The 26,572-nt window shown below is 43.1% G+C and overlaps 1 protein-coding gene across 19 annotated transcripts in view; it reads right to left on the bottom strand.

Annotated features, from left to right (window-relative positions):
- The window catches only part of LOC116939822 (pleckstrin homology domain-containing family A member 6-like), a 126,363-nt gene that overhangs the window by 52,665 nt on the left and 47,126 nt on the right, over window positions 1–26,572 (bottom strand). For 14 of the 19 annotated variants that reach the window (XM_076065195.1, XM_076065202.1, XM_076065199.1 and 11 more), the window contains 6 exons: window positions 26,301–26,415; window positions 15,155–15,259; window positions 14,958–15,030; window positions 14,223–14,323; window positions 5,133–5,281; window positions 700–2,697 (listed from right to left, as the gene is read on the bottom strand). In XM_076065195.1, coding sequence (XP_075921310.1) covers window positions 700–2,697; window positions 5,133–5,281; window positions 14,223–14,323; window positions 14,958–15,030; window positions 15,155–15,259; window positions 26,301–26,415 — 2,541 coding nt within the window. Of the gene's footprint in view, window positions 1–699; window positions 2,698–5,132; window positions 5,282–5,515; window positions 6,156–14,222; window positions 14,324–14,957; window positions 15,031–15,154; window positions 15,260–26,300; window positions 26,416–26,572 lie in introns of those variants that run through there. The other 5 variants (XM_076065193.1, XM_076065197.1, XM_076065196.1 and 2 more) reach the window with 5 other exon arrangements.

The raw sequence follows: 26,572 nt of genomic DNA, 5'->3' as shown, positions 1-26,572 counted from the left end.
TGCGGTCATGTCGCTACAATTCTCTGCGGTGAGTACAATGTCTTTAAAAACAGCGGCGTTATAAGTCTCTAAATAAAATGTACGCGAACCACTTGCGCATTCCGACATTCAGCGGTGAATGGGACCCACACCCTGTAACTTGCAGACATCTCAGAATGGGAAGGGTTTAAGTACAATAATTGAACACTTTAAATCAGGTTGCATGTGTTTATGCACTAGCTCTGTTGTCTGTCTGTTAAGGGGGGGGGGGGGAAGGGCCCAGTAACCCTTGTAGCGATGATCCAATATCGACAAACTTTACTATGAAGTGTTGTTGCTATATGGGCCTTGCTCTATAGATAGAAAACCAGCCAATTTGAACAGTTGCCCAAACGTTAGAGACTCGTGAAAACATGCCTTCCCATCCCAGCCCTTGCAACCGGGGTGTGCCTTCGTCAGTAGAGCCACCATCCGAACCCCATTGCCTCATTGCGGCCTAAGGGCATAATGATTCTTGCAAACCTGGCGTGAGCGCTTCTGTTATCATTGGTAATTAGCAAATACTTCTGAGGATAAATGCATGTTGGAGAGCATGACTTAATGCATATGGGTGCCTTTTTGTCCATGTTTCTCCTAGTTTTAACTAATTGTACTGTAATTGAACAAGCAGACATTCACATTTTAAGGTTGTACAAAATGTAAAAAAATGTGTATAATCACCTCATTCTGTCTCCTTCAACTTTCTCTTTCTGTGTCCTCACCCAGTATTCCAAATGCACCATAGAATTCCTCTTCTGTGCCTGTCGCTCAGCCTCTGAACGAATGGCATGGCTGTGGCTGCTATAAGCCCCAATACCCCCGTCCAGTGAAATTCGGCTCTTGGTCAGTAGTGCTGGCCTATTGTCTACACCTATATGGCTCTGTCTATTGGCTCCACTATCAAGAGCTGTCTGGCTTGGTCTGTAAGTATATGCTTCTTCAATGAGGCCTGTATAGCTCGGATGGAATTCTTCTGAATGAAAAAATGTTTGGTTCTGTCTCTGGGTACCTTCATGTGGAATCACTTCATACTGCTTGTAAGTATTTTCGTCCATTGTCTTCTGGTTTTGCAAATGTGTGACAACTTCTTCATCTAAGGTCGTCTTGCTTAAGCTTGTTTGTGCCCCGTGAATTAAAGAAGTTATGCTTTGAAGATACATGTCTTCATCATCAACCAGATTGTTTTGACTTTGAAAATATGGCCTCACATTTTCACGATACACTTCTTGACTCTTTGTAAGCTCCGATTTACCATGGCAGGATGTCTTCTTACTCTGTTGATGAGTATTAGCGCTATTAATTGCAGCTGGCTTGTGGAAATATGCGGTATTGGTATTAGCAGCGACTTGATTTACATGTTGCGCGCCTAAACTATCGTTTGGTATGACTGCATCTTGCTGATAATGGCACATTTTAGCATCGTGTACTGCCCGGCTTTGCCTAGTTGTGGCTGCATTTCCATCAGAATACAATGCGTGAGTCTTTTGTAATTCATCATAATTTGCGGTAAGTTGTCTGTTATAGCGATCAGAATGATCTGATCCCATCGGTTTAATGTCTGACTTAGAAACTACTGCTGTACAACTATCATTGTTCATTTGACTTATATTTTGGTTTTGTTCATAAATATCTCCGTCGCTGTATAAAGGTACATTCCTGTCCTCATATAAAGGTATTGCACTTTCAAGGACACACTGCTTGTATGCGCCTGTGTCACTAATTTGTGGCAATGAGATCTGCCTATATTTAGAGGTTTCTTTTTCCAGGTGTGTTGGGTAATGCATGTGCTTCAAACTATCGTCTGTCTGATTGTGACATGACGTTTTTCTATCACTTAAAACTGCATGATTTTCCATTCCACCATCTAACATTTCTAGGCTTGGGTGATGCGTATAATTTCCACTGCACAATGACGCTTGGCTTTGCCTATGCGAGGCTGCTCCATGCTTGTAGTAGGTGCTATGTCTGTCACTTGCGGGACTTCTATTGCCAACGGCACTGCCCACACTCGTGCTACGCTGAGGAAGCGTGGCTTTCTGCTTCTGATCTCCCTGTGTCACCTCTGAGAAATGGCTCTGCAACCTCGGTCGATGTTCACGCCCCTCGGCGCTGTTTTGTGTTGTGCTTTCCATTTGAAATCCAGGCTGTTGGCATCCTTCACTCAATGTCATTTTCCGACCATCATTCCTTGCATTGAAAAACAATTTTTTATCCTCTTCATTTTGACCATCGGCGTGATGTTCTTCCAGTTCCCAAAAGTCCCTTGGTTTAGAAATGTCTCTGAAATATCTCTCCGCATCCTGTTCTCTCTGAAGGTCTTCTCTCTTCCATACCGACGAAAGTCTCTTCCCAACATCTTCCCGTGGCAAAATCAGGTCACTTCTCTCAAAGTTTCCCACGGTGGGAATTTGTACATTCCTTAACACCTTGTCATGAGTTCGGGGTACATCCCTCTTTTCATATCCTTCGTACAGTCTCGTATCCATGTGTTGCATTTTAAACTCCAACTTTGACATTAACAGTTCACCCTTTGTGGTGTCATTTATCTGGTTAAATTCATTTGCCGAACACGGTGATGAATAGTCTATTTTTAATTCACTTGCATCCCTCAAATGCTTGCTCTCCGTGTGGTTGATTAGCATTAGGGGCCTTTCTTGCGATTTCTTCGAGGAATTGCTGCTGTAAATAAATAAAACCATACAAATTACATAAATATACAGCTTAGAAATAAAATCTAAGACATTTTTGTAAACACCTGCACCACGTTAAGGTATTAATGAACGACATTGAAAATATTGAACTTACACTTCAGCACACCACAAAGTAAAACATTTCTATTGAAAATGGTATTCATTTTTATTTCGTCATCTCAGTCCCAAAAACCAAGAGGGAACTTCCGAAAGGCCTCATCGCTCACCTCCACGAGCATTGTCAAGGCGACAATCTAGAGCAGTGGTTCTTAACCTGGGGTGCACGCACCACCTGGGGGTGCGAGATGCCCTTTCTGAGAACCAAAGAGGATGCAGGCTACAGTAAAGGTTAACTTGCATCCCACATTTACAGTAGCTTTGATAATAAGCAGTATTGCGCCAGTCTTTTTCTTGACTTGTCCAAAGCCTTTAAAAAGTCGACCACAAGACCCTGCTTAGTAGTTGCCTCCGTTTCACCAAACACGCAGTAAAATGTTTAAAAAATTACCTCTCTTCTCGCACCCAAACTGTATTCATAGATGGTTGAAGGTCAAACAGTGTTAAGATAACAAAAGGGGTTCCACAGGGTTCCATCCTCGGCCCCCTCTTGTTCTCTCTTTATGCCAATGACTTGGGCACTGACCTGGATCATTCCAGGGTAAATCTGTTTGCAGATGACACGATACTGATTACTGCTGGCCGCTCTCCGAATGACGTGATTGCTAAGCTCCAGGATGATTTCAACAAACTACAACATTAAACTAGTCTTGAATACCTCCAAAACCAAGGTGCTATGCTTCTCACCAGGACTAAAGCAGGAAGTTATTTTCCCCAATTATATTCCTTAAATAATCATCAAATAGAGCAAGTCCAGATCTATAAGTATCTTGGGGTCATCTTTGATTCAAAACTGAATTTTCAAGATCACATTGATTATATTGGTAAAAATACAAAATAAAAGTTTGGTTTTCTGTATCGACACAAGCACTGCTTCCCCCCTATGTTCCGCTTGGAATTGATAAAAGCTACCATACTGCCTCTACTTGATTACTGTGACATCGCATATAAATCAGCCCCCAGTACTATACCGAAGAAGATTGACTCAATTTATCACTCGGCCTTAAGATTTGCACTGAACTGCCCATATAGGAACCACCACTGCGATCTCTACATTGGGTCAAACTTAACTTATCTTAATGATCGACGGCTTGTGCATCAGATCTTATTTATGCACGATGTACTTACAAAAAATTCTGCAAACTGCCTGCTGGATCTCCTCACTGTTTCGAAGAACAAATGTGACCTAAGGTCATTTACCAGCTTCACATTCCTTATTGCCGTATACATACTGGAGGAAGGGCCTTTTCTATTGATGCCCCCAGGGTCTGGAATGCTATCGACAATAAACTGCATCTTTGGATCACTGCCTGTGAGATCTTCTCAACACTGCTCTAGAGGAGTTGTATACCCCTAGCTGCCACAGCTATTCAGAATGGCCTGAAATCAAATGTATCGTTCTGGATGACCGCTGCAACGTATGACCTTGAGTTTTGATTATAGTGTGCTGATCTTTAAAGGTGTATTGAAATGTTTTAAAACTGCTACTGATACTCCTGCTGTTATGGAGTGACTCATGCAGCCAGCTATGGCTGCAAAGTTTGGTCGTACATGTTATGTATATCGTTAATTGTTAATTTGAATCACAGTTACTATGATCACTGTTACATTGTTTTTATAGCTTTATTTTGGTGATTTTGAAAAAGTTTTGATTTCACCATGTTTATTTGTTGTAGTACAGAGTTAGCCTGATAACTTTCATCTAAATTGTCTTATGGTTGTTATTCTTTGACTTGCATCCCACTGAGATTTTTGCACACAGCGTTGATATACGGTGTTTTTTTCTGGAAGACTTTGCTGTTTTTTCCTGGATTTTTCTGTTGCGTGTAGTCACTTTAAGATGTTTCTTGTTCATGTTTTTGTTTGTTGCGGTTGCACCCGAGTCAAGAGTCGCATGGCTCACAGGGTTATATCTAATAAATGAAACTGAAATGAAACTGAAAAAAGAACCACTCATCTAAAGAATACTACCATCTCCAAAAGACTACCACCATTTTGCCCGACTGTTGAAAGTGGCAGCCACCCACGTAGGGCTACAGGAAATAATGTGCCTTTCTGGCCCCAGGAAAGCCAGAGACTAATGGCAGACTTCAATGCGACCCAGAATCAGAATCTTTATCTATCCTGGAAGAACCCGATCAGCTATGAAGCTCTTATGCACATATGTCCAAGACATCGGATACAAAAATGGGACGTATGGATCCCCTTGAAGAAAGCAGTTTGGTGTATTGATGAGAAACCACGGAAAAACCTGGAACACAAAAATTATGGAGCCGAAAATGTTACTTCTTGGGTGAATGGTTTTACCTTTGTGGGATACCAAGTTGCAGTCGTGATGCCAGACTCATGGCCTCCAGCCATCGCTGCATCTCTTCCGGTGTTTCTGCACTGTAATAATAAGTGCGCATCCCTGTATGCTCTGCCTGGGATGACAGGACACCCATTGGGGAAGCAGCCTGCCAATAAAACAATACGACATACATTTTTCAACAAGCGTCAGTATTGACACGGATCCCCCTCATTTCATAACTCGTTAGCTTGTGCTCGTATATGACTTTCATATTTGAAAAAAAAAGATGCAATGATAACACAATTATGGAGAGATGGAAAAAATAAGACATTCTGGACAGAGACCAGGCTCATCATTAACGTGACACAAAATAAAAATGAATTAAAAAAAATGAAGGTACCTGTCAGTGGTGCTCTGTGGCCCAGTACATGGGAGCAGGCGACTCACACAAGGGGAGGCTCTCACGGCAACCCAGGGAAGGTGAGGCACGGGCGAACAAATCAACGTCAAACAGAAGGAATATGCACACAAGCACGGTGACGATGAGAACATAAAATAGAATATTAAACATACGCACAATGTAAACGTATAGACTCACAGGTACCATGAATGGACGTATTATTAATTTACATTTGCCGTCTTTTTCCCATGCTGTTTCTATTATAACTTCATATCATACGATTTAGCTGCACTCAGCAACTTATGGAAGTTGAACCCATATTTGCATCTTCACATTCAGAATTGGAATCTTTATTTAGACTGGAGGACTCCGATGAGCTATAAAGTTATTTTTCACAGATGTCCAGTAGGGGCAGGTCAGGAAGTTACATGAATGATTTGCTGATGAATATGTACACCGGTGCATATGTACTCATTTGAGGGGTCTATTACATAATTCTAAGAATGTAACTTGACTGTTGAGGGATCACATTCAGTGCTTGTGTGTGTGTCCATGCCTGTGTGGGGAGCGGTAGTGTAGTGGTTAGTGCACTGCGCTACGAACCTGGTGACCCGGGTTCAATTTCCGCTCACGGCCAACACCAGTGAAGATTATCAGAACCGGTCCTGGGCCTCCCCTAGGTCGACTCAGCCTCGAATTAGTGCCTGGTGCGATGTGTAGACATCGCCACTAGGGCGACAAAGGCGGCCGGGCGTGGTGTTGGCCACCCACCCCCTCGTGTGCCGTGATGGCCTTCATAGGTGCTCACTAACAGCACTTTCCTGTTAAGGCTATAAGGGGGATCTTTGTCTTTTGTACATGCCTGTGTCGGTGCTGGAACGGTAGTAAGTACAGCTGGTGCATCTACCAGTCATCCCAGTCAGCCAACCCATGGCACCTGGGTCTGTCCCGTGACCTCCTGTCAACGAGCCTTTGACACTTCACGTGGCCTTAAAGTGCTCCTGGCGTGGCACGGGCGCTGTGGTGACGTCACTGTTATTTCATGGCGAATGGCGGGTATTGGTGTCGGTGCTGCGTGCTGGTTATCACACTACGTAACAATCCCAGGGAACCAGCCTTGATTCTTTGCCATTCACCACTGTGCTAATCTCTACCTTGCACCACGAGGTTGACTCAGCCTAACATGAGGGGTTCGTGCAGTGTGTCAACATAGGTTCACATGGGATTAGACTTTTGGTACTGGCTCTATCATTCCTATAGGTACTGGCTCTATCTTTCCTATTGGTAGTGGCTCTATCATTGCTATTGGTACTGGCTCTATCATTCATATAGGTACTGGCTCTATCTTTCCTATTGGTACAGGCTCTATCATTCCCATTGGTACTCCATAATTCCTATTGGTACTGGCTCGATCATTCCTATAGGTGCTGGCTCTATCATTCCTATTGGTACTTGCTCTATCATTCCTATTGGTACTGGCTCTATCATTCCTATTGGTACTGGCTCTATCATTCCTATTGGTACTGGCTCTATCATTCCTATTGGTAGTGGCTCTATCATTACTATTGGTAGTGGCTCTATCATTCCTATTGGTACTGGCTCTATCATTACTATTGGTGCAGGCTCTATCATTACTATTGGTACTGGGTCTATCATTCCTATTGGTAGTGGCTCTATCATTACTATTGGTACTGGCTCTATCATTCCTATTGGTACTGGCTCTATCATTCCTATTTGACTGGCTCTACCATTCATATTGGTACTGGCTCTATCATTCCTATTGGTACTGGCTCTATCATTCCTATTGGTAGTAGCTCTATCATTACTATTGGTAGTGGCTCTATCATTCCTATTGGTACTGGCTCTATCATTACTATTGGTGCAGGCTCTATCATTACTATTGGTACTGGGTCTATCATTCCTATTGGTACTGGGTCTATCATTCCTATTGGTAGTGGCTCTATCATTACTATTGGTACTGGCTCTATCATTCCTATTGGTACTGGCTCTATCATTCCTATTTGACTGGCTCTATCATTCCTATTGGTACTGGCTCTATCATTACTATTGGTACTGGCTCTATCATTCCTATTGGTACTGGCTCTATCATTCCTATTGGTACTGGCTCTATCATTACTATTTGACTGGCTCTATCATTCCTATTGGTACTGGCTCTATCATTACTATTGGTGCAGGCTCTATCATTACTATTGGTACTGGGTCTATCATTCCTATTGGTACTGGGTCTATCATTCCTATTGGTAGTGGCTCTATCATTACTATTGGTACTGGCTCTATCATTCCTATTGGTACTGGCTCTATCATTCCTATTTGACTGGCTCTATCATTCCTATTGGTACTGGCTCTATCATTACTATTGGTACTGGCTCTATCATTCCTATTGGTACTGGCTCTATCATTCCTATTGGTACTGGCTCTATCATTACTATTTGACTGGCTCTATCATTCCTATTGGTACTGGCTCTATCATTACTATTGGTGCAGGCTCTATCATTACTATTGGTACTGGGTCTATCATTCCTATTGGTACTGGGTCTATCATTCCTATTGGTAGTGGCTCTATCATTACTATTGGTACTGGATCTATCATTCCTATTGGTACTGGCTCTATCATTCCTATTTGACTGGCTCTATCATTCCTATTGGTACTGGCTCTATCATTACTATTGGTACTGGCTCTATCATTCCTATTGGTAGTGGCTCTATCTTTCCTATTGGTAGTGGCTCTATCATTACTATTGGTACTGGCTCTATCATTCCTATTTGACTGGCTCTATCATTACTATTGGTAGTGGCTCTATCATTCCTATTGGTACTGGTTCTATCATTTCTATTGGTACTGGCTCTATCATTCCTATTGGTACTGGCTCTATCATTCCTATTGGTACTGGCTCTATCATTACTATTTGACTGGCTCTATCATTACTATTGGTACTGGCTCTATCATTCCTATTGGTACTGGCTCTATCATTACTATTTGACTGGCTCTATCATTACTATTGGTACAGGCTCTATCATTCCTATTTGACTGGCTCTATAATTTATATTGGTAGTGGCTCTATCATTCCTATTGGTAGTGGCTCTATAATTTATATTGGTAGTGGCTCTATAATTTATATTGGTAGTGGCTCTATAATTTATATTGGTAGTGGCTCTATCGTTCCTATGGCGGTACAAAAAATCCTCTGGGAGCCGGGGGGTGGGGGCTTGTCTGGCATACCGCAAATAAGAATACAAAAAATATATAATTACTGCAGTTCAATTACATTTGAATGTAATTTTACACATTACACCTTGAATTAACACAATGGCTCAAAACCAATTCACTAAGTATATTCATATACTTAGTTCTTTCGGTAAAGTCACGTTGAAGGGAAACAACAAAATAATAAAATATATAAAACAATAAAAATTATCACGACGTTTCGACCATAACACAAACGTTCGTCTTCAGGTGTGTTGGTTTGCATAAATTTATTTTTAAACGGTGTATTTATTTATTTATTTAAAAAAAACATTAGCGCCACGCGCAGCGATTTGGCAGTTTATTTAGGACTAGTCCATCTATATTCTGAAAAGAGGAGGGGGGAGACTAATTTTTTTTTATGTATGCTGTCTGAAAGCCACTGTAAGCGTGAACAATCAATTAAGACCTGAAATGGTTTATCAAATCTTTCCAATGATTGCTAAGATAGAATCCATCTTCTCGGTTGAAATTGTCTCTGTGCTTGTATATGTGGATAGCCTCATGAACGAATCTCTCATGGTAGCCAGATGGCTTACAAAGAACCTCTGTCTTGGAAAAGTCAATGGCATGTGAGCCTACTGAATTATAACAATGATCTGCCACGGCCGAGGTGTTGGTCCTACCGTGTTTAAGGTCTGCTTTGTGTTCACGAATGCGGTCCGAGACATGGCGTTTGGTTTCTCCAATGTAACTACTACCACAGAGGCAACTTAGTTTGTAGACGCCAGGGTATTGTATGTCCGGAATCACATCTTTTACAGACGGAACCAGATCACGGATTTTATGTAATGTGTTGAAACGGACCTGGATCTTGTGTTTATTCAAGATTTTGGAGATCTTTTTTGTGATCCCCGCAATGTAGGGTAAAGTGATGGTTTTGAAAGGCTCCTCAAGAGGGTCCTTCTTCATGGTTTGAGTGATAGCTTTGTGGATTGTATAGTCGGAGTAACCATTAGCCTTAAGAGCTTGGTGTACGTGCTTGAGTTCACTGCCTATGTGTTCCTGGTCGGATATGCATTGGGCTCTATGATACAGAGTCTTGATGAGAGAATTCTTCTGTAATGGATGGTGGTGGGAATCCGGTTTCAGATAAGCATCCATATGGGTAGCTTTCCTGTAGACAGAGTGGCTCATTGAGCCATCAGGTCTCTTTTTAATTAGGACATCCAAAAAAAGTAGCTTGCCATCTATTTCGACTTCCATGGTAAATCTGATGGCTGGGTGTATAGAATTGATGTGGTCGAAGAATTGGTCTAGAGCAGGCCGGCCATGTGGCCAGATGACAATAGTGTCATCCACGTACCTCTTCCATAAGGTTGGGCGCAGAGTGGCAGTCTGGATGGCGTCAGTCTCAAATTTCTCCATGAAAATGTTAGCTATAACCGGAGAAAGGGGGGAGCCCATTGGGGTGCCCTCAGTTTGTTTGTAGTGTTTAGTTTATTACAGCAGAAATGCAAGTCACGGATTATAACACCGTGTAACAAAAAAAACCTGTTTTGTTCCTGGGTAGTAAGTGTTATTTCCTAATTGCTTTTGCCTCAAAAGTACAAAAATAGCTATTATTCGCCACAAACTTTGCTTTTGTGACCAGGACAGTGATATTTTTACATTTACCTATTTTCATTGAGAAAACGTGTGTATTTGTGTCTTTCGTTCACATAAAGTCCTGGTCACAAAAGCAAAGTGTGTGGGGAATAACTCTTTGGTTATTTCGGTAAATTCACTTAGAAAATAAAATCAAGTCATAATAGAATACGACGTTTCGGTTGCAACACAAGCAGCCATCATCAGGTAAGAACGAATGATAAAACACAAACACGGAAACAACATAGGCAGACACATGCAGACACACCGAGCGAGACACACACCAAGACAAACAGAAGATCTTGGTGTGTGTCTCGCTCGGTGTGTCTCTGCATGTGTGTCTGCCTATGTTGTTTCCGTGTCTGTGTTTTATCATTCATTCTTACCTGATGATGGCTGCTTGTGTTGCAACCGAAACATCGTATTCTACAGTGAGGGAAAAAAGTATTTGATCCACTGCTGATTTTGTACGTTTGCCCACTGACAAAGAAATTATCAGTCTATAATTTTAATGGTAGGTTTATTTGAACAGTGAGAGAGAATAACAACAACAAAATGAAAAAAAACATGTTATAAAAATTTTATAAATCGATTTGCATTTAAATGAGGGAAATAAGTATTTGACCCCTCTGCAAAACATGACTTAGTGCTTGGTGGCAAAACCCTTGTTGGCAATCACAGAGGTCAGACGTTTCTTGTAGTTGGACACAAGGTTTGCACACATCTCCGGAGGGATTTTGTCCCACTCGTCTTTGCAGATCTTCTCCAAGTAATTAAGGTTTCGAGGCTGACGTTTGGAAACTCGAACCTTCAGCTCCCTCCACAGATTTTCTATGGGATTAAGGTCTGGAGATTGGCTAGGCCACTCTAGGACCTTAATGTGCTTCTTCTTGAGCCACTCCTTTGTTGCCTTGGCCGTGTGTTTTGGGTCATTGTCATGCTGGAATACCCATCCACGACCCATTTTCAATGCCCTGGCTGAGGGAAGGAGGTTCTCACCCAAGATTTGACGGTACATGGCCCCGTCCATCGTCCCTTTGATGTGGTGAAGTTGTCTTGTCCCCTTAACAGAAAAACACCCCCAAAGCATAATGTTTTCACCTCCATGTTTGACGGTGGGGATGGTGTTCTTGGGGTCATAGGCAGCATTCCTCCTCCTCCTCCAAACATGGCGAGTTGAGTTGATGCCAAAGAGCTCAATTTTGATCTCATCTGACCACAACACTTTCACCCAGTTGTCCTCAGAATCATTCATATGTTCATTGGCAAAACTTCAGACGTGCATGTATATGTGCTTTCCTGTGTAGTTCTGGGCTGATTCCTCACCGTTCTCATGATCATTGCAACTCCACGAGGTGAGATCTTGCATGGAGCCCCAGGCCGAGGGAGATTGACAGTTCTTTTGTGTTTCTTCCATTTGCGAATAATCGCACCAACTGTTGTCACCTTCTCACCAAGCTGCTTGGCAATGGTCTTGTAGCCCATTCCAGCCTTGTGTAGGTCTACAATCTTGTCCCTGACATCCTTGGAGAGTTCTTTGGTCTTGGCCATGGTGGAGAGTTTGGAATCTGATTGATTGATTGCTTCTGTGGACAGGTGTCTTTTATACAGGTAACAAGCTGAGATTAGGAGCACTCCCTTTAAGAGTGCGCTCCTAATCTCAGCTCGTTACCTGTATAAAAGACACCTGGGAGCCAGAAATCTTTCTGATTGAGAGGGGGTCAAATACTTATTTCCCTCATTAAAATGCAAATCAATTTATAACATTTTGGACATGCGTTTTTCTTGATTTTTATGTTGTTATTCTGTCTCTCACTGTTCAAATAAACCTACCATTAAAATTCTAGACTGATCATTTCTTTGTCAGTGGGCAAACGTACAAAATCAGCAGGGGATCAAATACTTTTTTCACTTACTGTATTATTATTTGATTTGATTTTCTACGTGACTTTACCGAAAGAACCAAAGAGTAATTCCTGCAGTTACGAAAGCTTCGAATCTAGTTTGTAGGGAATAATAGCCACTTTCTATACTTTTCAGGCATAAGGAATTAAAAAATAACACTTAGTACCCAGGAACAAAAATTGTGTTACATAGTGTTAATTATTCATGGTTCTGGGATGCTCCCGAGATCCGCGGCACTCCGCAACGGTGGTGCAGTGCCAACGTCTCGCGCTCTGCAAACCGCGCAGTGCCAACGTCTCGCGCTCTACAAACTGCGCAGTGAAAGCACCTTGTGCTCTGCAAATCGCCCAGTGCCAATGCCTCGCGCTCTGCAAACCGTGCAGTGCCAGTGCCTCGCGCTCTGCAAATCGCCCAGTGCCAATGCCTCGCGCTCTGCAAATCGCCCAGTGCCAATGCCTCGCGCTCTGCAAACCGTGCAGTGCCAATGCCTCGCGCTCTGCAAATCGCCCAGTGCCAATGCCTCGCACTCTGCAAATCGCCCAGTGCCAATGCCTCGCTCTCTGCAAACCGTGCAGTGCCAATGCCTCGCGCTCTGCAAATCGCCCAGTGCCAGTGCCTCGCGGTCTGCAAATCGCCCAGTGCCAATGCCTCGCGCTCTGCAAATCGCGCAGTGTCAACTTCTCGCACTCTGCAAACTGCGTAGTGCCAATGCCTCACGCATTGGCACTACGCAAACCGTGGAGTTACAGCAGGAGCAGAGGCTGCAAGGAAATGCGGGGTTCAGATTTGTTGAGTGGAAATAATGTTTCTTGCATATCAAGTCTAAAAAATGCCAATATCCTTGAATTTAAACCTATGCGGCAGATTTAGGTCTGAGAAAGAGGTGTAACCTTGTAATCTGCAACTTTTGGCGGATTAATGGAATCACGCAGCTAATTCCGTTGTACACGCTTGAGCATGAATGTGTTTTTTAACGGATTTTCGAACTAAAATCACGATTTGGTCCCCCTTACTAACGCAGATGATGGGATTTCCGCCATGTTGAAACTTTAATAACACCTAAGAATCACTGCTGTCGAGTTTTAATCCAAGTCACTTTGGCATCCCCACGAAGCAGAGGTGAGAAGCATGAGCCTCACTGTGGATGCGGAAGGCTGAAGAGATTTTTCCGATGGAGTTGAATCATATTTTGGTTACTCGGAAAATATATGTTAAGTAAAGAGTACCAATACAAGAAAGTGTGAGCAGCACCACTGGATGACCAAGGCACAGATTCACTATTTTCTGTACAAAAGATAAGTAAGTAGGTTTACAATCGCTCCTGTACAAACACACTTGATCGTTTTTAATCATCGAGAACAGCGACCTACACTTCCTAGTGTTGTAAATAGCATGCAGCCCTTATGCACTATGCAAAAAAGAACATCAGTCATTCCTGAAAAACTGCCTATTTCCATAACGATGAGTTTTTCTCGTCATTTACTTATCTTATTGTTCCTCGTATATATCGGATATATTTTTTTGACAAGTGGTCGGAGTTTTTTATCTTTTGTTATTATTTTAACAAAGTCTTTCCAGCTCACCCGAATTCTGGCTTACTTGAGTCCGACTTCAAGAGGTTTTACTGTAATTCCTAATTCTCACTGGAATAAACGCGACAATATTTGTATTTATATCCTATACACATACTTTACAAAACTATGCATCCACCTATACTCGAATGAGGAAGCTACACTTATGGGATTAGCACACACCAGCGAGTAGTCCAAGTATGAATGAAGGCTACCACAACCAACCAATGCCACGTCACCACCTCACCTTTTTGGAAGAAACTGAGCACAATCTCCAGATTTTTTATTTATGTATCAATCTATCTATAAGCTCCTCAGTGCACGGTCAGGATGGGTGATTGAATAACGTTTCGAGAGGAAGTACAGGCAGTGGTCGCACCTTGAAGGTGAACTTGCGGCTGATGCGATCAGAAGGCTCCACTTCTGAGATGCGGAAGCTTGGGAGGGAGATGCTGCCCAGGACCTCGTCTTCGCGGCCATCTACACCGACATTTCACAGGGCTGACGTACTCTTGTGGAATCATGAGTAACAATTGATTGTTGGGTGAGGCCGCTTCATGATTTTGCCCATGTTTGTGCTGTTAAAATCCTCCGCCACTCAACTTAACAAATTACTCACGAATTGGCAAATGTACAAGCATTTAATGCGCCAATTATGTATATAATTGTTTCAACTCACTGGTGAGGTGAAGAATAATTCTGACAACTAAATTTAGCAACGAGATATGAAATTACCCTTCATTCTACATCGAGAATCATCGGGACAATATCCAAGAAGTAAAATAAAATCCAGGAAGTTAGAATAACCGGATCCAGCTTCTTAAACAGGTGTGACATCCTGGCAGGAACAACCATCCAGGAATTAGTTTTGCTCAACTTGTATTGTGTGGTGATAAAGTAATGTTATTTAAGTTAAATTATTTAATTTCCATTAAATACATTTTCATCATTTTATCATCATCATCATCATCATCCATTGCCAACACTCTGCTGAATGCAGGCCTCTACTTGCCGTCGCCATCCCTTGTGGCTCTGGGAAGTTCGTGCATGCAGGCCATGTCATTCCCGTAACTTCCTACTGAAGCAACGTACATCCACTCTCTACGTGCCTCACCTTTGTAATAGAACAAACAGAAATCAGCCAGAACAAACCACCGTCGCTTCCACAGCCTCATGCCAGTGCTGTCCTATGAAACACAAACAACGCACACGTTTAGCTTTTCAGTTAGATTTGCTCCTCTCGCGTACGTCATGTGTACCTGTGATTTCAGTTGTGTCGCAATGTCAGGTATAACTGGTGGGTGCCTGAACCTGCTTGTGCAGCCACCCGCGAATCATCACGGGAGCATTCGGGTTCCTCTGGATAGCGTGTGAGCGCTTCCCAAAGTTTTGCAACTTCTTCGAGGACGTTGGCGTCTGAGTCGGATGACAGAAAAACACGCAGAGAATTTAATGTTAATGTACATATAAACTGTGTAACACAAGGAAAACAATGTACATTTTGCCATTTCCATCTTAAAAATTTAGGTGGTTAACATTCATTTAGCGAGTGGATAATTATGGTAAAACACAACGCGATACTTTTGTTGCATCCTCGACTGGCTCCAGGTGTTTCCATTGTCATGCACGGCTGTGAAACTCAGAATCCCACAGCCTAGACAGAGAAACATCTAAAAGCAATTGAAATGAAAATTTCCCATAAGGTCCTGATGGATGTATTATGTGGAAAAGTGATCAACTGAATGTATACGGCAAACGATTGACTCCAAAACAAGAGTCTCTCCTCAACACCAACAAATAGAGGAAACTGAAATGGTTTGGCCCTTTCATGAGGGGCAGCAGCATATCGAAAATCAGTGCTTCAGAAGGCAGCAGTCAAAGGAAAAAAATTGGAGGAAAAAAGATCCAGTTCGAAAAACGTCAGTGGAGTGGAGCAAGGGCGCCCCAATGATCAAATGAGTCGTGGGATAGCAGTACTGGTCCATTATTGTTATTGTGCTGTTTATCTTTTTATAGCTTAGAGAACCATACTGAAAATACCATTTGCTCCGTGGGATTTCGCAAAGTAACCAAATACATGTTAGAAGAGGATTCAGGAAAGGTGATACACTCTCATAAAGCTATGCATAATATTTGGACAGATCATGATAGGAACTTGTTTTTGATTCAGCACCCTATAAATTGGGGCATCTCAGAGTGCTTTACATGACATCCTAAACATTTGAAAAGGCACCCACAGTGGCAGCTGTCCCTGCGGGCACAAAGTAAGAGTGCCATCGTGGAAAGATGTTAACTATCTCGCCAGGTATACAGGAGGTCGTGCGTTCGATCCCGACCCTGACACCTGTATATCTGGAGTTTGCGTGTTTCTCTCTCTGTGGTAGTGTGGATTTTTCTTCGGATCCTCCGGTTATTCCCTCTACATTTAGAAACATACGTTTAGAGTATTTGGCTGCTATGAATACCCACATAAGCCACTTCTTTAAGCTATTATTTGCGGCCAGGTCGCTTCTGAAAAAGAGCTATATAGCTCAGTGAGCCTTACCTGGTCAAATAAAGTGTCGTTTTAGTCAGTTAGCATCTGGCCTGCAAACGGGCATTAGTCTACCAGTAGGGGGCAATGATTGGCCCGATGAATATAGTCTACTGTGAAGTAGACTGCACTTGGTATTCCGGGTAATCTAACCTATAAAACTCATTTTTTGTCTGTCTGTCCGTCTGTCTGTCCATCTGTCCGTCTGTCTGTGTACGCTCGCTTGCGGGGGATTTGGCTCTTGGACCTCGAGGTTCGCGTGGAAAAATGTTTGCCGGGAGGCACGCCCCAAGCCTTCTGCTTGGCATAGGCTATTCCGTTTTCCCATCCGTCACCTTTAAAGTGGTTAAGTTAACGTTTTAGTGCGATTTTTACCGACCGGCTCGCTGCTGCGCATGCGCGAAACTCTGACACAAGTTGCCCCTGGCAACGCACAGACGCCGTCGCTGCAGGGGGGACGCCATTTCTCATTCAAAATGCAACAAATTTACACGCAACGCTGAGGTAAATTCATCAAAGTGTTATGTCCTCTTCTCTCCCCCTCCACCCCAATGTGTGCACTATTATAGGGTCGGTAAATACAAAAATTATAGCGATTAAATAGGATTCTTGTAGCGCGGGGGGGGGGGGGGGTAGCGGCCCAGCCCACAGCCTCGGCCGGCCGGGCAATCTAGGCGAGGCCGGAGGCTCTGCACGGGACTTGGCCTCGTCACGGCAATCTGTCAGGTGAGTACTTTGTGCTATAGAGTCGATATACATACTGCTACTAGCGGGGAAATATATTTTAAAACGTCTGAAAACTTAAAAACATAACATACAAATGAAAAGATAACTCATTAATTTAAAATATAAAACCCGAGCGCGCCAAAAATCGATTATTTAAATCGCGCAAAGGAATCGAAGGCTGTAGATTACTTTAGAATCGTCTTGAAGCGACGACGCGCAACAGAAACATCCTGGATAAACCAGCAAATAATAAAAAAAATGTATTACAACGCTGTGTGCTCAAATCCCAGTGTGATGCAAGTCAAACAATACCAAACATAAGATTGATTAACCATATGTTTTCTAAATCACCAAAAAGCTTCAAAAACAATGTAACAACAGTAATCATAGGAACTGTGATTCTCATTTAACAATAAACGATATATAAACATGTACGACCAAACTAGAAGCCATAGCTGGCAGCATGACACTCCCAGTGTATGATGTGTGAGTGAGTCAGCGTATGATGAGTGAGTCAGCATATGATAAGTGAGTGCATGATGAGTGAATGTGAGTGAGTGGATGATAATATAAGTTGGTTGCATATCGGCAAGTATGCTAAACATTTCGAACAGACACACATTCACAACTTTTCCTTTCATATATAAGATAAATAGTCAGCATGTACTATGTAGTGAAAGCTGTAATCATAGCAGGAACCACCATAGTCGGTATGCACTGCTGTAGTCATAGCAGGATACCACCACAGTCAGCATGCACTGCTGTAGTCATAGCACGATACCACCACAATCAGTATGCACTGCTGTTGTTAAAACAGGTTACCACCACAGTCCGTATGCACTGCAGTAATGATAGCAGGATACCACCACAGTCAGCATGCAATGCTGCAGTCATAGCAGGATACCACCACAGTCAGCATGCACTGCTGTAGTCATAGCAGGATACCACCATGGTCAGCATGCACTGCTGTAGTCATAGCAGGATACCACCATGGTCAGCATGCAATGCTGTAGTCATAGCAGGATACCACCACAATCAGCATGCAATTATGTAGTGAAATCAGGATACCACCACAGTCAGCATGCAATGCTGTAGTCAAAGCAGGATACCACCACAGTCAGTATGTACTGCTGTAGTTATAGCAGGATACCACCAAAGTCAGCATGCACTTCTGTAGTCATAGCAGGATACCACCACAGTCAGTATGCACTGCTGTAGTCATAGCAGGATACCACCACAGTCAGTATGCACTGCTGTAGTCATAGCAGGATACCACCACAGTTACCATGCACTGCTGTAGTCATAGCAGGATACCACCATGGTCAGCATGCAATGCTGTAGTCATAGCAGGATACCACCACAGTCAGCATGTAATGCTGTAGTGAAAGCAGGATACCACCACAGTCAGCATGCAATGCTGTCGTCATAGCAGGATATCACCACGGTCAGTATGCAATGCTGTAGTCATAGCAGGATACCACCACAGTTACCATGTAATGCTGTAGTGAAAGCAGGATACCACCACAGTCAGCATGCAATGGTGTAGTCATAGCAGGATACCACCACAGTCAGCATGCAATGCTGTCATCATAGCAGGATACCACCACGGTCAGTATGCAATGCTGTAGTTATAGCAGGATACCACCACAGTCAGCACCAATGCTGTAATCAAAGCAGGATACCACCACAGTCAGGATGCAATGCTGTAATCATAGCAGGAACCACCACAGTCAGTATGCACTGCTGTTGTGAAAGCAAGAACCACCACAGTATGCACTGCTGTAATAATAGCAGGTACCACCATAGCAGTATGCACTGCTGTAATCATAGCAGGTGCCACCACAGTCAGTATGCACTGCTGTAATCATAGCAGGTACCACCACAATATGCACTGCTGTAATCATAGCAGGTACCACCACAGTCAGTATGCACTGCTGTAGTGATAGCAGGTTCCACCACAGTCAGCATGCAATGCTGTAGTCATAGCAGGATACCACCACAGTCAGCATGCACTGCTGTAGTCATAGCAGGATACCACCACAGTTAGCATGCAATGCTGGAGTGAAAGCAGGATAGCACCAGTCAGCATGCAATGCTGTAGTCATAGCAGGTACCACCACAGTCAACATGCAATGCTGTAGTCATAGCAGGTAAAACCACAGTCAGTATGCACTGCTGTAATAGCAGGTACCACCACAGTCAGTATGCACTGCTGGAATCATTGCAGGTACCACCACAGTAGTATGCACTGCTGTAATATCAGGTACCACCACAGCAGTATGCACTGCTGTAATCATAGCAGGTGCCACCACAGTCAGCATTCACTGCTGTAGTCATAGCAGGATACCACCACGGTCAGTATGCAATGCTGTAGTCATAGCAGGATACCACCACAGTTAGCATGCACTGCTGTAGTCATAGCAGGTACCACCACAGTCAACATGCAATGCTGTAGTCATAGCAGGTACTACCACAGTCATTATGCACTGCTGTAATAACAGGTACCACCGCAGTCAGTATGCACTGCTGTAATCATTGCAGGTACCACCACAGCAGTATGCACTGCTGTAATAGCAGGTACCACCACAGCAGTATGCACTGCTGTAATCATAGCAGGTACCACCACAGTCAGTATGCACTGCTGTAGTGAAAGCAGGAACCACCACAGTATGCACTGCTGTAATAGCAGGTACCACCACAGTCAGTATGCACTGCTTTAATCATAGCAGGTACCACCAGTCAGTATACATTGCTGTAGTTATAGCAGGTACCACCAGTCAGTATGCACTGCTATCATGAAAGCAGGAACCACCACAGTCAGTATGCACTGCTGTAATCATAGCAGGTACCACAGTCAGTATGCACTGCTGTAATCATAGCAGGTACCACAGTCAGTATGCACTGCTGTAATCATAGCAGGTACCACAGTCAGTATGCACTGCTGTAGTGATAGTAGATACTGCTATCCAGTTGGTAGAAACTGCTATATATAGTAGATACTAAAACAGTTAGTATATACCACTACAGTCAGTAAATACTGCTACAGTCAGTAAATACTACTGTACAGTCAGTAGATACAACTACAGAGGCAAGAGATACTACTTAATTCTAGATTTGAAGCTTTCGTGACTGCAAGGATCCATACTCTTTGGTTCTATTACGTAAAGTCACGTAGGTAAAAATAAAATAACAAAAAATCACGACGTTTCGGCCACAACACAAGTGGCCTTCATCAGGTGAAGGGACTGGACTGTCCAGAGGACAGCGTTGGAGTGAAGACAGCAAGCCCAGGTCGCGTCCTTTAAGCTGTGTGGGAGGAAACAAAAAAACCCTTGACAAAGGAATTAGCATAAAATGATGTACTGGACCGGCACGGTGGGGGGGGAGGGGGAGTTTACATAATGTTGGTGTGAAGGAAAATAAGCTGCTGTGAAAGTTTGGGATGCCACTACTTGAATAAATATACTGTACCATTGAAAATTAGTTTAATGTTTGGTTTGATTTAGAACATCTTTCCAATGATTGCTTAATTTGAAACCATCCTCTCGGTTGAAATTGTGTCTGTGTTTGTAAATCTGAATTGCCTCGTGGACAAATCTCTGATAAAAACCCGTGGGTTTGCAGAGAACCTTGGTATCGGAGAAAACTATATCGTGATCACCCACAGCGTTGTAACAGTGATCAGCTACGGCAGAAGATTTCGTTCTGCTGTGTTTCAAATCTGATTTGTGCTCGCGAATTCAGTCAGAGACATGTCGTTTCGTCTCCCCGATATAGCAGTCACCACAGGTGCAGCTCAATTTGTAAACCCCGGGGTACTGTAAGTCAGGAACGACATCCTTCACGGATGGGATCAGGTCACGGATTTTGTGTACTGTATTGAACCGGACCAGGATCTTGTGTTTGTTTTGAATTTTGAAGATCTTTTTAGTAACGCCTGCTATATATGGTAGTGTGATGGTTTTGACCGGAGTATCAAGTGGTTGTTTCTGTATGGAGGGAGAAAGAGCTTGGCGGATGATACGGTCAGAGTATCTGTTTCTCTTGAGGGCCAGGTGTATATGTTTTAATTCACTGGTCAGGTGGTGTTGGTCCGAAATGCAATGTGCCCTGTGGTATAACGTTTTGATGAGATAATTATTTTGAGCTGGGTGGTGGTGGGAATCAGGTTTCAAGTAGGAATCTGTGTGGGTGGGTTTCCTGTAGACAGAATGCCCCAGTGAGCCATCAGGTCTCCTCTCAAAGAGAACATCCAAGAATGGTAGCTTGCCATCTTTCTCCACTTCCATGGTGAATTTGATGGCGGGATGTCTAGAATTGATGTGGTGTAGGAAAAGGTTCAAAGCTGGGAGGCCATGCGGCCAAGTGACGAAAGTGTCATCCACATATCTCTTCCACAGGGAAGGTCTGAGGGTGGAAGTCTGGATGGCGTCTGATTCAAATTTCTCCATGAAAACATTGGCTATCACTGGTGATAAGGGAGAACCCATGGGGGTACCCTCATTTTGTTTGTAGAAGGTGCCATTCCAAGTAAAGTAGGTATTGGTGAGGCAGTGTCTAATCAGCGCAGGTGTATCGGGGTCTAATCCATGTTGTACCAAATTTTCAATGATTTCAATGGTGTCAGGTACCGGGACCTTGGTGAACAGGGAGACCACATCGAAGCTGACAAGGATATCGTCAGGGCACAGTACAACGTCTTTGACCATAGAGACCAAATGAGCTGAGTTAAGTACTGCTAAGGAGGTCTTGCCAGTGAAAGGTAGCAAGGTATCTGACAGAAAACGTGCTAGCTTATAGGTAGGGGAGTTGATCGTGGATACGATGGGTTGTACTGGAGTGCCTTCTTTATGAATCTTGGGGAGACCATAGAATCTAGGGGGTCTTGCAGCAGAAGGTTTTAAGGAGGGACATTTAGTTGGTTCGATTAGGGAGGTCGAACTTGTGATGATCTTGTTGGTTTTTATAGTTAGGCTATTAGTAGGGTCATTTTTAATTTTTGAGTAACTTCCATCGTTGAGTAGGTTCTGGATTTTGTTGTTGTACGAATCTTTATCCATAATTACAGTAGCGTTGCCTTTGTCGGCTGAGAGGATGACTATATCACTTCTGTTTTTAATTTCGCGAGTTCAGAGCGTTCATTTTTGCTGATGTTGCTAATGGGTTTCTTAGCATTCTTAAGAATAGTGGCTATTTCAGCTCTCGCAACGTCTGCTTGGATGTGTCCTATGCCTTTAAGGGCCACATCGACCTGAGAGATGATATCATCTACAGGAATATGTTTCGGGGTGACAGCAAAATTTAGCCCTCTAGCCAGTACTGTTTTCAGATTGTCCGAAATCGGGGTGCTACTCTGATTAATGACGATTTTGTTAACGTCTAGTTTTGTTATATATGGGACTGGGTTCTTCTTCGATAGGTGGTTGAATTTAGAAATCAGGCTAGCTTTGTATTTGACTGAAAGTGAATCGGCAGAAGAAGCAGTCATGTTGTCTACGTTGTTGGTGGAGAAATGGACAAACGGCCCACCGGGCTTTCACAATACCTTAGTATCTGTGTATGTATAAGTACGGTTTTTAAGAGAAGTTTTGAAATATATTTTTTACCCGGGCAATCCCGGGTACTTACCACTAGTCTATATATATAAAAGGGAAATTTGTGAATATGTGTGTCTGTTCAAAATGTTTAGCATACTTCCCAACATGCAAAAAACTTGAAATTTGGCATGTGGGTAGCTTCCAGACTGTACACAATGCAAAAAGTATAAAAATAAACTTTTGTATTTTGGGGTGGGGGGCGCAATAATGGATACATTTTGCACCGCTAGTGAGCGGTGACATCACATCTGTGAGGTGCTGACGTCACGCATCCCCCCCACCCTCCGCGTAGGCTGTCTATTAATCCAAGACAAGAATCCAAGTCTCGGGCGAAGCCGGGTAGTAGAGCTAGTACTAAATAATTATCAAGGCAGTCGCTAGATTCGAGCCTCTGCAACAAGCGGCGAGCCTCTGCAACAAGCGGCGAACGCAGCGCTACCGCTGGGCTACCGCAGTGCCACCGTTCCAATGCTGATGGAAGGCATATCAGCATGGACGTTATTACATATAGGAGTGAGTGAGAAGAGGTTAGAATGTCTTTTTAAATTTTAATTTAATAAAAAGCAACATGGCATTGTGCTAAAAATGTGAATATTGTCAATGGAGTGCTTATCGCATGTTCTATATGATGGATTAGTGGACAGTGACAAAATTGGCTAAAAACGTAATAGTACACCAAGAGTCATGGAAAGATGCATTCTGGAAAATTTACCGAGATACTTAAAGAGGAACGCGTGTATTAGATAACAACTGCAAGTTAGAGGCGTCATGTTGACGTGGGCAGGACTTGTCACGAGAAGGGATGATGGTTGATGCATGTGACTGCCTGTGGAATGGCAACCAAAGGACAATACATGTCCGAGAGGATGACCGCTGCTGAGATCGAGTGATTACATCAGCTCATGTGCACCAACAAGATGCATTGTGGCATAGCAAGACCGGGAGGGATGATGTTGTAGTGGAGAAGACTTCATCCAGCAGTGGATAGATCAAGTCTGATGATGATGATGATCAAATACACCATGTTTACCTACTTTCACTTACAGTGAGGGAAAAAAGTATTTGATCCCCTGCTGATTTTGTACGTTTGCCCACTGACAAATAAATGATCATTCTATCATGGTAGGTTTATTTGAACAGTGAGAGACAGAAAAACAACAACAAAATCCAGAAAAACGCATGTCAAAATTTTTATGAATTGATTTGCATTTTATTGAGGGAAATAAGTATTTGACCCCTCTGCAAAACATGACTTAGTACTTGGTGGCAAAACCCTTGTTGGCAATCACAGAGGCCAGACGTTTCTTGTAGTTGGCCACCAGGTTTGCACACATCTCAGGAGGGATTTTGTTCCACTCCTTTTTGCAGATCTTCTCCAAGTCATTAAGGTTTCGAGGCTGACGTTTGGCAACTCGAACCTTCAGCTCCCTCCACATATTTTCTATGGGATTAAGGTCTGGAGACTGGCTAGGCCACTCCAGGACCTTAATGTGCTTCTTCTTGAGCCACTTCTTTGTTGCCTTGGCCATGTGTTTTGGGTCATTGTCATGCTGGAATACCCATCCACGACCCATTTTCAATGCCCTGGCTGAGGGAAGGAGGTTCTCACCCAAGATTTGACGGTACATGGCCCCGTCCATTGTCCCTTTGATGCGGTGAAGTTGTCCTGTCCCCTTAGCAGAAAATCACCCCCAAAGCATAATGTTTCCACCTCCATGTTTGACGGTGGGGATGGTGTTCTTGGGGTCATAGGCAGGATTCCTCCTCCTCCAAACACGGCGAGTTGAGTTGATGCCAAAGAGCTCCATTTTGGTCTCATCTGACCACAACACTTTCACCCAGTTGTCCTCTGAATCATTCAGATGTTCATTGGCAAACTTCAGACGGGCATGTATATGTGCTTTCTTGAGCAGAGGGACCTTGCGGGCGCTGCAGGATTTCAGTCCTTCACGGCGTAGTGTGTTACCAATTGTTTTCTTGGTGACTATGGTCCCAGCTGCCTTGAGATCATTGACAAGATCCTCCCGTGTAGTTATGGGTTGATTCCTCACCGTTTGCATGATCATTGCAACTCCACGAGGTGAGATCTTGCATGGAGCCCCAGGCCGAGGGAGATTGACAGTTATTTTGTGTTTCTTTCATTTGCGAATAATCGCTACAACTGTTGTCACCTTCTCACCAAGCTGCTTGGCAATGGTCTTGTAGCCCATTCCAGCCTTGTGTAGGTCTACAATCTTGTCCCTGACATCCTTGGAGAGCTCTTTGGTCTTGGCCATGGTGGAGAGTTTGGAATCTGATTGATTGATTGTTTCCGTGGACAGGTGTCTTTTATACAGGTAACAAGCTGAGATTAGGAGCACTCCCTTTAAGAGTGTGCTCCTAATCTCAGCTCGTTACCTGTATAAAAGACACCTGGGAGCCAGAAATCTTTCTGATTGAGAGGGGGTCAAATACTTATTTCCCTCAACAAATTGCAAATCAATTTATAACATTTTGACATGCGTTTTTCTGGATTTTTATGTTGTTATTCTGTGTCTCACTGTTCAAATAAACCTACAAAATTCTAGACTGATCATTTCTTTGTCAGTGGGCAAACGTACAAAATCAGCAGGGGGTCAAATAATTTTTCCCTCACTGTATAATAAAACATTCGCAATGATTTAAATACCATTAATTTTAAAGACAAATTGCAAACAATATATTACTACCCACTAGTTTTTTTTATTTTCTCAAAAAAAATACCATGTGAATAGCTAAAAGTAAGTCATATATGATGCACTCTACTAAATAAGGTAGTTTTATAAGAAAGATCTACTCTACATCAGAGCACTCAGCTGGCACCATTGAGATGTTTGGGTTTGAGACTGGACAGCAGCAATTTTCGATTAATCCAAGTTCTCAAGTGTGATGAGTGAGTTAACGGTTGCAGTCCAGTTTCCATTGACTGCACGGGCATACCATCACGTTCAATTTGGGGTGTCACTTCGTTGAGAAGTATTCTGGACTTGGAAATTAAAGTTTTTTATTTAATCTAGATGGAACACTCTTCTCAGGGAATGTACAATGTTTGCCCAGAGTGTGACCACAGAGCCCTGCTCATAGGGTGAATACAGAGCCCTATCCAGAGTATGGATACAGAGCCCTATCCAGAGTATGAATACAGAGCCCTATCCAGTGTATGAATACAGAGCCCTATCCAGAGTATGGATACAGAGCCCTATCTAGAGTATGAATACAGAGCCCTATCCAGAGTGTGACTACAGAGCCCTATGCAGAGTATGAATACAGAACCCTATCCAGAGTAGAAATACAGAGCCCTATCCAGAGTGTGACTACAGAGCCCTATTCAGAGTGTGACTACAGAGCCCTACTCGAGTGATTTCAGGAGTAGTTCCCTGGTGGCAGCTACACACAAGGTGGTGCACGTTAGCTGCATGCAAGAGTTCACCATGGAAATCTCTTCATCTTAGGACATGAAGCTTACTGCATAATTAGAATGTGATTGAGCAAAGAGAACAAACGAGTAACCAAATATATCAAGGGCGAATATATACAGACAATAATAATTATAGGAAGAGGTTAGTAGATGCACACTGCTCACCCTGTTTGGGGTGGTGGTGATGGTTCCTCCCTCCATGCTGCCAGTGCTTGAAGACCTGCTTCCAAGGCCGGACGATCCAAGCCGTGTTTCTATTTGACCACTCCACAAGTGTGACCTGCTCGACCGAGAAGACAAAACACCGAGACAAACATCTAAACATTAATTATTATTTTTTCCACGGAAAAGTGGGTACAAAAAAACAATAAGATACACACAAAAAAACTCTTTAACACGTTGGTTTTCGCTGCCATTAATACGATTCGTAATTGATT

Source organism: Petromyzon marinus, chromosome 7 (assembly GCF_048934315.1).
Source record: "Petromyzon marinus isolate PM22_M1 ecotype Great Lakes invasive population chromosome 7, UKy_Petmar_22M1.pri1.0, whole genome shotgun sequence".
NCBI classification, from domain to species: Eukaryota; Metazoa; Chordata; class Hyperoartia; order Petromyzontiformes; family Petromyzontidae; genus Petromyzon; species Petromyzon marinus.
This window is presented reverse-complemented; position numbering and strand designations above follow the sequence as displayed.